At 36.4% G+C, this 13,347-nt stretch overlaps 1 protein-coding gene across 4 annotated transcripts in view; it reads left to right on the top strand.

Moving 5' to 3' along the window:
• LOC127654760 (transcription factor Dp-1-like) overlaps positions 1-12,063 on the top strand; it is an 87,254-nt gene extending 75,191 nt beyond the window's left edge. For 3 of the 4 annotated variants that reach the window (XM_052142107.1, XM_052142105.1, XM_052142108.1), the window contains 5 exons: positions 83-151; positions 238-389; positions 520-686; positions 6,459-6,537; positions 10,896-12,063. In XM_052142107.1, coding sequence (XP_051998067.1) covers positions 83-151; positions 238-389; positions 520-686; positions 6,459-6,537; positions 10,896-11,040 — 612 coding nt within the window. In that variant the 3' untranslated portion in view covers positions 11,041-12,063. Of the gene's footprint in view, positions 1-82; positions 152-237; positions 390-519; positions 687-1,806; positions 2,353-6,458; positions 6,538-10,895 lie in introns of those variants that run through there. The other variant, XM_052142109.1, reaches the window with a different exon arrangement.
• Positions 12,064-13,347: the final 1,284 nt, after the last annotated feature.

The following is a 13,347-nucleotide window of genomic DNA, read 5'->3' on the forward strand; positions in this document are numbered from 1 at the left end:
TGTTCTGGTCCTGTATTTCAGTGATGGTTTGTAGAGATTTTACTAATGCTTCAGCTTAAACTGAATGTATACTTTATTAAAGGTGGAGAGGCAAAGACGTTTGGAGAGAATCAGACAAAAACAGTCACAACTCCAAGAACTAATTTTACAGGTAAGAATTGTCCTTTGTTGTAAGAATTGTTTTTGAATGTTTTTGAAGTGTTTTGAAAGTTAATGCATTGTTTCAACAATTTGCAGCAAATTGCCTTTAAGAACCTTGTACAGAGGAACCGCCAGAGAGAACAACAGAATAAAAGGCCTCCACCTGCCAATTCAGTAATTCATTTGCCATTTATCATCGTCAACACCAGCAAGAAAACAGTAATTGACTGCAGCATCTCTAATGACAAGTATGATCAAAGCCAAACCCTGAATTAAACTTCACTGGCTTTAGGCTTTGTTATATATAGCTATAGGCTTTGACAGTCAGCCTGCTCCCCGCTTTGCACTTATTTTCTGATTGCCTGTATTTCTGGACAGGTTTGAGTACCTCTTCAACTTTGACTGTATGTTTGAGATTCACGATGACATTGAGGTATTGAAGCGCATGGGCATGGCCTGTGGGCTGGAAGTGGGCAAATGCTCTGCTGAGGACCTGAAGACTGCCAGGAGCTTGGTGCCCAAAGCACTGGAGCCCTATGTCACAGGTTAGTGCAATACAAAATCACCATAGTAACATTTTAGCAACTACTCTAGACATACTTGCCATGAGCTCAGAGGTTAAAGGAATAGTTTACCCCAAAATAATTCTCATCATTTACTCACCCTTATACTGTCTTAAACTCATATGACTTTCTCTTACAGAACACAAACAAATATATTTTCATAGATGTATGATGTCTCTATCTATTCAATGCAAGTCAGTGAGGTCCAAAACTCTCAATCTCCAAAAAGGACTTAAAGGTAGCATAAAAGTAATACATATGGTTTAATCCATGTCTAATGAATCGATACGATATATTTGGGATGCACTGAAATTTTGGCAGTTAAAAACTTTCTGCCAAAATGGCATAAATTGCTATTTTTGGTTGAAAGAGAGAAGATAAAAGGATGAAAATATGACATTAAAGATGCATAAAAGCAACATTAAAGTAGTCCATATGACTTGTGCATTATATTCAAAGTCTTATGAAGCCAAAAAATAGTTTTGTGGATCACAAAGGATATGTTTAATAAGTAATTGTATCGTCTGCATATGCAGCGCACCTTAATGAATGAGCGTTCTGTTGTTGATGCACTCATAGCGCGCATGGCTTGTGAAGCACTTCTGTGTTTAGTGCAGTTCAAAGTTCTTCCTGGAATGTTCCTCCAAAATAAACCCAAAGAGTTTAAGTTGACATTAAATCAAAACTGACCCTATTTATTTAGTTAATTCATGTTACTGGTAGGGCTGGGCGATTAAAACAATATTGATATTTATATGGAAAAAATAATTTTCGATAGCAATGTTAAAATTGATTAGTTTTTTATACTTGGCCTATGCTCTACATCTTGATGATTTGATCAGGTTTGTATCACTAAAAACACAAGCAGTTTGGCAAAGTTAAACAACTAGCTAACTGAATCGCAGTCCTGAAATCGGCCTGTTATTTGTAGGCAGCCCTGCTGTCTTTGAAACCGTATTCAGATTTTTCAATGAGTCGCAGTAGCCGCTAGCTATCTGGTTAATATGATATTGTTGGTTACCAAACAAGATAACACTGATGATGCAATACAACTATCGACTGAACACAGCAAATAGTTAAATGCTTGCTGTTTCTCCCCTAGGATTTTTTTCAGCAGCAGTGCTGTTGTGCGTGCGTCCACAAGCCTGCAACGCTGGACCCGTGTTAATGTGTGTTGGTCAAAGAATAGATTAAAACAGGGGTGTCAAACTCCATTTCAGCTTGGGTCACATCAGGGTTTATTTGTGCCCTCAAAGGGCCCTTTGAAAATGTGGCACCTACTTTGTTAGCACCCATGTAAATAATATTGAATGTAATCTGCATTGAAATGCACATTTGACAGTACATCACTGATTTTGAGGTTGGGATGCAGATGAAAATTATGATATTAATAACAGTAACATCTGTGGAAAACAATTAACACCTAATTTGTATATGGCTAAATTGAAATATTCTGACTGAATAAGTCAATAATAAGTGTGAATAAGGTGGGTCTTCTTTACAGATTCCATTTATCAAGCTCCTACTAATTAAACTAATTAAACTACAGTCATGTCTTGGAATTTCTGAAGGTAAACAAAACAACATACATTTTCTGACAATAAGAGCATTAAAAGAGTACAGATTTTACACAGATGGAAAACTGATAGCTCCGTCCATAATTATGAAAATGCACCATAGTCATATAGTATCCATAGTTTTATCATTGATATTTGAAATAGTTCATGGTAACCATGGGTAAAACCGTGCATGGCTCGGTTAGTAACTATGAGTTCTATTTGTAATGAAAAACAGCAGTGTAAACACATTTAGAACGTTTTTTTCTGCCACAACTACCATATACAGTACATATGGTGTTACTGCAGTAAATCCGTGGTACATTTTTATAAGTGTTGTGATTTCAGAATTGAAAAGCCTTCTAATTTATGTTTTCTTTGTGAGTGCTGTTTAGAATGTGAGGTCTGTTTGTTTAAAACTAGTTTCATCACCGAACCATCAGAGTTTTGCAACAGACAATTCTGTACTGCTTTCAAACGGGTTTGACCCATGTGACCAAAGGTCCCCACAAGGATAGTTAAACCTGTGAACAATATTTTCCACATGTTCAACTGCAAAAAGGCTATGGGGATTTCACATTTGAGCCTTCTTAAAAAGAACCAAACTGAGACCTTTTTTCAGTTAAACCACAAACAAATAAATATATAAACAGTGAAACAAAGTCTCCTTCATATCCAAATGTTACCATCCACCGTGTACCTGTTTTTGTCCATTTTGTGATAGGGTCTCAGCCCACTATTCATCAACATTAGTTTTGAAACACAGTCAACTTAAATATTAGGAATGCGCAAATCAGGATTTTAACATCTGACACCGATCTCCAATTTTCATCTCATCAATCGATGCTGATCATTTAACTTTTTATCAGCAGCTGTCAAAACTGGTTATATGTTAGCTTTCTGCTCAATGTCACTGTTAACTACATTCTCTTTTGGTAAAACCATAGTTTTTGCCTAGTTTTTGCTGTCAAAAATAATGTTGATTGAATAATTCAGTATACACAAAATATAAATGTTACTCTTTATTATAGGCCTTAAAAACTAGTGGGCTTATACAAACTATTATTTACTGTATATAAGATAGTCCTAAAGAATGAGACTTAATGTCAAACTGAAGTTGAACTGATAACCCATTGGTGTAATTAAATTTAAAGTGAAAAATATTGGTTCGTTTGTCACCATTTAATTATTTTATTATATTTAATTTAGCATTGCATTATATTATAGTAACTTAATATTTTATATAGATTTATTATATGTATGTACGTTCGTTCCTTTTCATTTTGTTGGATGTTGTTAATATTAGTTCCGCTTTAACTTGTTTCCGGGGGGGGGAGTGTAATAAGGGCGACACACTCTCGTGAGGTAAACAAATGACAGGAGAATGAAGAGATGTTTCTGGACTCTACAGGTGTGTCTGTTAATGCTGTTTGCTCAATAATCATTTAATAAAGATGTTTTAATTATATCCAATCTTGTATTCCGCGTTATTATTATGATACATGTGCCTTGCGGAGACGGAGATGCTGCTACCGCAGTTAATAATAAAAAACGCTTCACGCAGGACGCGCCAGTTTAGTGTAAATAAAGCGTTTAGCGCACGTAAGCAAACGGAACCGAACTCCGAGCACTCCTGTTACTCTAAGCATGAGAGGGAGTTGTGGAGCACAGAACCGCTCTAAAAACACTGTAACAATGCTCTAACTTAATATAGACTGGACAGAGCATCGCAAATAAATTTTGAAGGGAGCAGACTATATTTATTTAATGAAATCGCAGCCTTTGCAATTTAATAATCGCAAAAGGTCATATCGCGGTTTCGATTTCATTTAGATTAATTGTGCAGCCCTAGTCAATACTATTAAATTAACCATGTGAAATCCTAAGAGCGGCAATCGTAATTCAGATGTGGTGCAGCACCTCTACAAAATTCATATAGGAAACACTGAGGGCCTAGTTAAATGTTTTTTTTTTGTGTGTGTTTTTTGTTATGATCCATAGCACTGTACAGGCAAGAAAGTATTTCCTCTTATAATGATGAAACTGGCGAAATTTAATCGAAAAGAGGTCACATCTATGTAGGATTAAATCCTAAACTAAGTGCACTTTATACTCTGGAGTTTACTTTTAAACAAACAAGTTATGTTTAATTCATTCTTGAGGTCTAACAAACATTTGGAAGGCACTTCCGCCCCCGTTAATGGTATGAAATGTATTTTGTGATTTAATATCGAATGATAATGGAAATAAATATTGTGATAATGTTTTTGGCCATATCACCCAGCCCTAGTTACTGGTCTTATTGTGAATGATCCATCCATGCATATTTGAAAATATTTTTGACCTTGTAATCTTTAATCGGTATGGTACACAGTAGGGCTGCAACTAACGATTATTTTTATAATCGACTTACCAAAGATTATTAGAACGATTATTTGACTATTCGACCGATTTATTGCAACGATTAATCATTAGCACTTAACCGATTATTCAGCTTGTGTCCCGACTTAAAAGGCTGTATTAAACATGCTTACTAACAATAAAGAGGACAAATTCATCTTTTAAAAATACTTCTAAATGACATTCACTGAATTTAAGGGGAAAAAATACTTAGATTTTTATTGTTTAATTAATTACAAGTTTCACTGCAAAAAATCCTCTTATCAAGTGTTTTCCATTTAACATCATCTAAAAATCCTTAAAACAAGATACTTTTACCCGAGCAGCAACATATAAGATTTTTAGACTTGCTTTAAGAGAATGTATCTTAAATATAAGTGTATTTTGATAAGGGTATTTTTTCACTTGTTCATACTTCTGCCAGTGCATTAAAGAAAAAATACACTGTTATTCAAGATATTTGCTCTAAAAGCAAGTCTAAATATCTTATGCTGCTTTAGAATGTGTCTGGTCTGTGAGCTGCTCTTTCTTCTCCTCAATCAAGCGCAAGCTGAAGTGCTGTTCTCCCGCATCATCATTAGCGTTTCAAAAGATGTCATATGTTAAATGAAATCAGACTAGTTATTAGACAACGAAAATGTTTGTCGACAATATTAGTTCTTTTAAGTGATTCGAGCAATCATTCAGTATTTGCCTGATTTATTTTCTCTCTGCATTTAATGCTACAATAATAATAAAAATATACTTTTGAATCCATGAATTACATTGCTTTTGTTTATTTATTAAATGTATAATTATTTCAGAATTGAAGGCATTTTCTCTCAATACACTTAGCACTTGGGCTGTGAAATCGCAGAACTAAAAATGCAAACCACATGTGGAGCCTACAGCTTAGGTTCGACTCAAAGTATAAACTGGCCTTAAGAAGTCTCATGAAAATGCCAGTTTCTTTTTTTTTTAATGAGTTGTTTTTTGATAGTTATCAGCATATTGCTGTGCATTTGTTGGCTGGGAGAGGCTGTCTGTTAACTGTTAACTTGCTGCTGCCATCTATTTGTCTCGCGTTTTTACACCTGCTTGTACAGAGGGTAAATGTCAGCATAATTGACACAACATGTTTGTAGTTGCACTGGGACATGAAACAATTGTTTGGCTAATTCAACAAGCTGTAACACTTCAGTCTACTTGCCGTTGCGGTCGTGTCTTACATAGAAAGCAAAATGTTCCCTATTTAGGCCTAATGATACTCAACAAGATACAAAAAGCTGCTAAAGTCATCCAGCCAAAAGCAGTGGGTTTTCTTTTTCTTGCAATATTGTTGTTTGATTAATATTAATAACATAATAGACAGCAGGTCTTTTGTGCAGGTCTGATGCACAGATCTGGTATTTTTGACACCTCAGAATTTATTTATTTTTTCGACTGTTTACAATCATTAAAGATGTAACAACCAACTGTTTACACTAATACCACACCAAGCCAAAGAGCATTTTTCTCTTCACATTCACAGCTGTATTACTGCAAGGTGCTAGCATGCTAGACACATTCAAGTGTCTATGAGGGTAACAAATTGGGGTGGTACTTGGTATTACCAATACTGCTGAAAGACTGGTATTGTTACCTTATTTTATGTCATTTTAATTTTAGTTTTGTCTTGGTACCAAGTATCAGTACTTTTGATATCCCTGTACAGTATTTATGTGTTTCTTTAGTTGTGTTGTAGGATACAGAAGATTTGTCAAAGTGTACTGAACAAAGTAAAAAGACTTCATTATTCGTTTTTTTTTGTTGCATGCAGAGATGGCACAGGGGCCTATCAGTAATGTCTACATGACAGAGGCGCCATCTGCTAATGGAGGTCGCTATCATATTGGGAGGTGAGTTTCTATTGCACACATCTGGGTTGTTCATTAATGAAATGGGTACAGAGAGTAGCTATTGAATCATGTTCACCATGATCATTTCCAGACATACCTGCACAATTCACCAACCACTGTCCACTGGTCATGTTAGCTGGGTAGTATTGACATTCCCAGGTAGTTTTCCACCAAGGCTAGTTGAGTTGAAATTAAAGTATTACTGAACATTTCAGTGAGGTGTTTCTCTTCTCCACTGATACGAAATATAGCTCTTCTGTTAAGTAAGGGGTCGGGAACCTTTTTTCATTAAGGAGACAATTTTTAAATTTTTGGTTGATGCAGATACCATACCAGAGCCATACCACAAACAAATAATTTACCATTTAAAAAAAACAACGTTTTTCAATAAAATAAAATGTTTATATTGCCCATAGACTACTCAAAAACAATTCATGAAACTACTTAATGAAAAATGTAACTTCCATTTTGGGCTGGGGGACATGTAAAAACATTTTAATGATAATCGCATTTAAAATATCAAGATTCGATTATATGATCAATCCCCAAGGTCTGTGAATTTTTTAGTAATTTATTGAAACACGAAAGACATTTCTAAATTCAAATTGCACTTTATACGAAACGAAAAAGCAATACAAATAACAAACTGATAAAAAAATCCTCTATATAACTACCTCACCAAATCCAAACATTTACCGTCTCCAACGGCTCCATTTGCTATTACGCAAGTATCCGTATGCAGCAACAGGTAAAAATTACTAGCATACAACTTAAGAACTAAAGACAATTGTAAATGTAAAGATAATCATAATAAATAAGCCAAAAATTATTGTTCCCAAAAAATTTGTGTTCTTATCAAATGTGTTTGTATTGCGTTTTGGTAATAGTTAATGCTGCCTAAAGGAAAAAAAAAATAGAACTCAATTTTAGGTTCAAAGTGAAGGTTTCTTGTATTTCCTTATGATTTAATTACTTTAGAATTTATTTATTTAATACAAATATACCTGTATATATATTACTGAACCTGCAAAGTTGTGTTCACAATGTGTAAGAGTGAACTTAACTTGTATTCTCATAGACTACATTATTCTTGCAAACAGGTTTCAGTTGAATGAAACGGAGAAAACTCTTTACGTGCGCTGGTTTCACGAGGCAGGGTCCTGTTGCACGCCTCTGAACAGTGAATCAGACACAAGCATTGACTTCTTTTGTCTGTTCTTAAAAATATAATAAAGTGTGTTTCTTCAAACTGCATTTCTTGTCATGGGTCACTCCGAGACACCTTTTGCCGATGAGCAAACTTACTTGTGCATGAAATGCATTTGGAGAGGAGCTCGTGAACTGGATTGCGTCTCGTCACATTTTGTGGGTGCTATATCACACCCTGGTTGCACATAAAAAATAATGAACGTTCATAAAAATTGCTCGGAGAAAATGCTCTTAACATCTAAGATCAATATTTATTGGAAAACAAGACCCAGAACTCTATGCATGTGCTTGTCTTGGAGAAGCGCTTTCATTGCACTCAGCGCACACATCAAATCAGACGCTCATTGGTGGCTTTTCTTTCTTCTGGTCTTCTAAATATAACCAATCAAACATGCGTTTTTGTGTCTAATTTATTGTAAAATAACACTCCAAGAAGTCTTACAGGTCACCTTCCACAGTGGCTGGTACATCAGCAAAATACTCTGCATGAAAAATCTGCATTTGGTGGGTGTTCATTTCAAACCTTGTTCACTAGAAGTAGGCTGTAAAATTCGGGAGAAAGGAAATCAAAACGGTGTCATTGACTTCAAGCTTTCCAATTGCACCCACACTTTCTGTTGGAAAAGTCTCTCTAGAAAGTTTAAAAGGTTTGTTTAAAAATGATTTGGTTAGGGCTGAGACAACGCGTCGACGTCATCGATGACGTCGACGCAAAAAATACGTCGACGCAAAATATGCGCGTCGATTCGTCGGACCCAAAAAAAAGATGGCGGTGCCGGCAAGTAGTAGCAACACGAGTGGCTCCTCAGACTATCAGAATTGCAAGGCAGCATGCACTCGTTCCTCTAAAGTATGGGAATTCTTTAATTTAAAAGGAAACAATTCCGTGATATGTCGTCTTTGCAAAATGGAGATGGCCTTCCATTCTAGCACCACGGCAATGCACCAGCACCTTAAGAGGCGCCACCCGGTTGCAGCTGCAGATGACAGAGCACCGTAAGTTTTTTTCAACTCCCCACTTTGCACTCGATGTTGGAGTAGGCTATAGCACGTTGTCGACACCTAAAGTTTTCAGCTATAGCTATTAATAATGCGCTTATAGCTATGAATGTCGTGAAAAATACATAGAGGACACTGACAACGCGCTGACAGACAGCACCAAGCAGGTAACATTTAATAAAGTCTTAACTTTCAAATTTGGTCATTCAAAGAAAATTAAACCATAAATAGGCCTACTATTTTGTGGCTCTTTAATGTGTCGTGACAGATTGCCTCAGTTAAAGCTGCTTGTGAACCGATCATCTTTTCCTTGGTTAATTTATAGCATCAAATAGGCTAAACATGAATGTAGCCTACATCAGAAGGACTGTTGTTTTAACCGCGGAAAGATGTCAGTACAGTAGCCTACAATCCATTATTCAAATTCAAATCCACCGACGTTAATCTTCTCTCTCCTGACTACTTTATCGGACAAAAATGGAGTATTATGATTGATTGATCAGATCGCCAGTCAATCAAACTCCTGGCAAATGTTTTTTTTTTAACATTTTATACACCCCCACCCCCGATGAAACCGGTATTACCAGTGTTGTCACAAGTCGATTAATCGAATCGAAATCGAATCAGACTGAAAAAACGAATCGATAGATTAATCGATGCATCGAAAAAAGAATCGCTAGATTAATCGTTTAAAAAATAATCGTTTATCCCAGCCCTAGTTTTGGTGGATGAGACACCCGTCGAGCCACCTGATTTATAACAAAGAGCCACATGTGGCTCACGAGCCATAGGTTCCCGACCCCTGCGTTAAGTATTGTTGACATTTCTTAAGTACTTGTGTGGGAAATGCCATTGTTATAATCTCTTGAGGTTCATATCTTACAAACTTAAGGTTTACTATAGGGATGCACACTGTATGGAAAATATTTGGCCGATATCGGTTTTAACAAATACTTATTGACCGATACCAATATTTTGCCACTTATTTTGTCATCAGATCACTGTTTTCACAGAAATTATGTTTTAAAAATGAACAGAGGGGTACAAAATATTTGTATATTTCTAAAAAAAAAATAATAATAATAATTTTAACCAAAGGTAAAAAAACGGCATTTTAAGTCTCCCCAATTTGGCATACCCAATTCCCAATGTGCTCCGATTCCTCGTGGTGGCACAGTGACTTGCCTCAATCTGGGTGGCGGAGGATGGATCTCGGTTGTCTCCTCTTCTGAGACTGTCAGTCCACTCGTTATGTGGCTTGCTGAGCTCCTTACCGTAGAGACCAAGCACATGTGGGAGGCTCACGCTATTCACTGCAACATCCACACACAACTCGCCACGCGTCCTGACCGAGATCGAGAACCACCTTATAGCGACCACGTGGAAGGTAACCTATGTGACTCTACCCACTCTAGCAAATATGCTAATTGTTTGCTTGGGAAGCCAGGCTGGAGTCATTCAGCATGCCCTGGATTCAAACTTGATACTCCAGGGGTGGTCCCCCAACTTTTTAAGTTCTGTCGTGGTATAATTGATAATTAATAATGCCATCCAGATGCCTAGATAGTGCTGCTTGCCTACTCAATGCTGTCTGTTTTTAAATGCAGACTTTCGGCATTAGTCATCGAGAAAGACCATATTGCAATTTCAGTCTTAACTCAATAAATCATGTAGCCTTAGTGGATACCATACTAATGTCTCAGAAGTCAAAGTTTGCTGGTTTGAAAGTGTTTTGGATGAATTTACCTCATGTATAGGTAAGTGCCGCTTTCACACATCACTTCTGTAATGGCGGTTTTTCCTAAATTTGAGTGATTAAAAATTAAATATGACATATTCTTGGGAGTGCCAAGTGCCAACCCTTCTACATTCTGTGGCTATCATTATTTCTGGATTGAGTTTACAAATTGTGCTAATTATATAAATAAACCATCAGTTTTTCATTTTGCAGTTGTCATGATTTAAAAAAAAGGTTTGTCGATTTGTTTCAATTTGGTCAATAATTGGCTGTTAAATACTGGTGGCCGTTACATCAGTGAATCTGTAGTTTACTGGTCTGGCTTTTTGATTTAAAGAAACAATTTACCAATAACTGAAAATTGTGTTTTTTCCTTTTTTTTTTTTTTCCCCTCTTTCTGGTTATCTGACAGCGACGGTGGGGCTGATGGCACAATGGCCTCTAGTTCTAATGACTCTCACTACAGTGGCTCTCGGGTCGAGACTCCTGTCTCCTACATGGGTGAGGATGATGATGATGACGATGATGAATTTGATGAAAATGATGACGAAGACTAAGCCTGTTCATTGTGCACAAGTTCTTCCAGCTGCCATGTCAAGGAGGATTGATCAACCACACTTCCTTTTACTCTTCTGCAACGCCGTTTATTTCGCTCTCTATCTGAGAAGGGCATTGAAGAACACAGGCTTTAATTGGATGAGTTTTTTTCATCCTGGTCTTTCAGAGCTCAGGACAAGCACATCATTAGTTGTGTGCTTTTTCTGCTGGGAATTATAGTTTTCAACTGAAGAACTTTGCTGAAGTTTAGAGTCGTCACCCTGTGTCAGCACTCCAGCTGGATATTATCTGCTCTGAAACTTTCCCTCCTGAAGAAAACCCCTCTTGCATACAGCTGTGTGCTGTTGGAAAATGTTGTGTGATCTCTGTGTGAAATAGTTCTCTTTGTTTGAATGATCCGTTTGTTTTTGAACGTGCTGGCTTGAATGCATTCTGATTATTCAAATCAAAGAACCTACAAAGCCGGCTGCTATTTTTTTGCCCCATACAGGGCAGGTCTGTGGATGTGTGGACTCTTTTCGTATGCTGACCTGATGATTTCTTGTAGGTTTTTTTGTAGAATCTCCTCCCATGTGTGTTTGGTTCCTTGGCGTTCTGCAGAGGGTTGCTTTTTGGAGGACTCTTGAGAAGTCGGTCAGTTTTGTTTGTTTGTTCTCTTTTGGCTTTGGAGCTTCATAGGCCATCCTGTCCTAGAAAAACCAGAGGACTTAGAAATCTTCAGTACCATAAAGCAGTTATAGGAAAAATAAATGCTTTTGTTTCTTAATCACATGATATCAAATGTTCTGAGATTGGTTTCTTGTGTCCTCTCCATGTCAGTTATACCTTGGAGTGTGTAAGAATGTGGTGTATTAAAAAGAAATAGGCTTTAGGTTTTTCTGGACTACCCTTTTAAATTTTCCATAACTGAATCCTTGTACTGACTCCTCAAAGTATCTTTTCTGTAATCTAATATAAGTTTCAAATTTAAATATATAGAATGTTTTAAGAACTCAATGTGTTTATTTGCGACACTAATGTAATACTACTAATTTCAATAAACTTTATTTTATATATTTGCCTTGTGTGACTAGATTCACATTTGGGCAGGTGATATGACATGTTACAGAAGTGTCCCACACTATTTTAAACAGGATTTACTTGGACAAAAAATTTATGTCACATCACATGATTATTTAGATAACTGTAAAGAGGTGACTAAAATTGTGGAGAAAAAAAAATCTTAATCAGATCAGTTTATACCATGGTGAGAGCCTTAAAATATCAGGGAATGTTAAAGTTTTTCTTAATATTCCTGGAGAAATCCTGGAAATTATTAGCATTTTAAAAGTCAATGTAATATTTCTTATGCTTTGCTGAATAATAGTTAATAGGCGAGATATTTCCCTGTTGATCTACATACAAATCTCTGGACTTAATTTTTTTGTCATATTGGAGACAGTTGTTTAATAGCGAATGATGTAAACAAGTCTGAAATCTTCCAGGCATGTTCCTCGTGTAAGTTGTTGTATTAGACTTCAACTATTTGATAACAAATCACGATACCATTTTTAGAGACCAAGATGAGTACCAGTACTTCAATTTTGATTCTTGTATAAACTGATTTTTTAGTAATGCTGTAATTTTTAAATTTTTTTTGTCATTACAGCAGACTTTTCCTGTGCAATTCAGATTCAATCCCTCTTCAGGACTCTCCCTCCTTGCATTTTTTTAAATGCTGTTTACATCTGTAAACAAGCTGCCTTATCCCCTGAGTGACCTTCCTCATGGGTGTGTCTATTTCAAAGCTGTTAGCTGTTCTAGACAAAGTTAGTTTGAGGACTATTTTGACTAGCCTAATGTATACATGTCTTAGTGCTTTTCTTTACACTATCTATCTATCTTTTGTACAGTTTATTCATTGCAGGGTGCTGTACTAGTTTAAGTTTAGGAAAAAAGATTTAGCAAAAATACATTTAATTATAGCATTGTAAATGTTTGCTTGCCATTTACAAAAATATTCTAATGCAAGTATTGAGTTTTCTAAAGTTGAAAAATTCATACACATGGAATGTGTTTTGTGATTCTGTGTTAAGAATGGTACAGCTTAGCAGTGAGTTTACATCATAGCATGCAATTCTGCACCCCAACCCACAGGTGGAGCACCTTCCATTCAGTGTTGGTAGATTGTCCATTAAATGGGTCCAGCAACCCCATGTAAAGTTTTGTGATCTGTTTTGGTTCTCTATCCTCCTAGTCCCTCATTTGCACTCGGTGTCTTGCTGAGGCCTGGTAGTTCCTTACCACCTCTTGCCAGCACTGCAGTG

The sequence above is a fragment of the Xyrauchen texanus genome, chromosome 14 (assembly GCF_025860055.1).
Source record: "Xyrauchen texanus isolate HMW12.3.18 chromosome 14, RBS_HiC_50CHRs, whole genome shotgun sequence".
Classification (NCBI taxonomy): Eukaryota; Metazoa; Chordata; class Actinopteri; order Cypriniformes; family Catostomidae; genus Xyrauchen; species Xyrauchen texanus.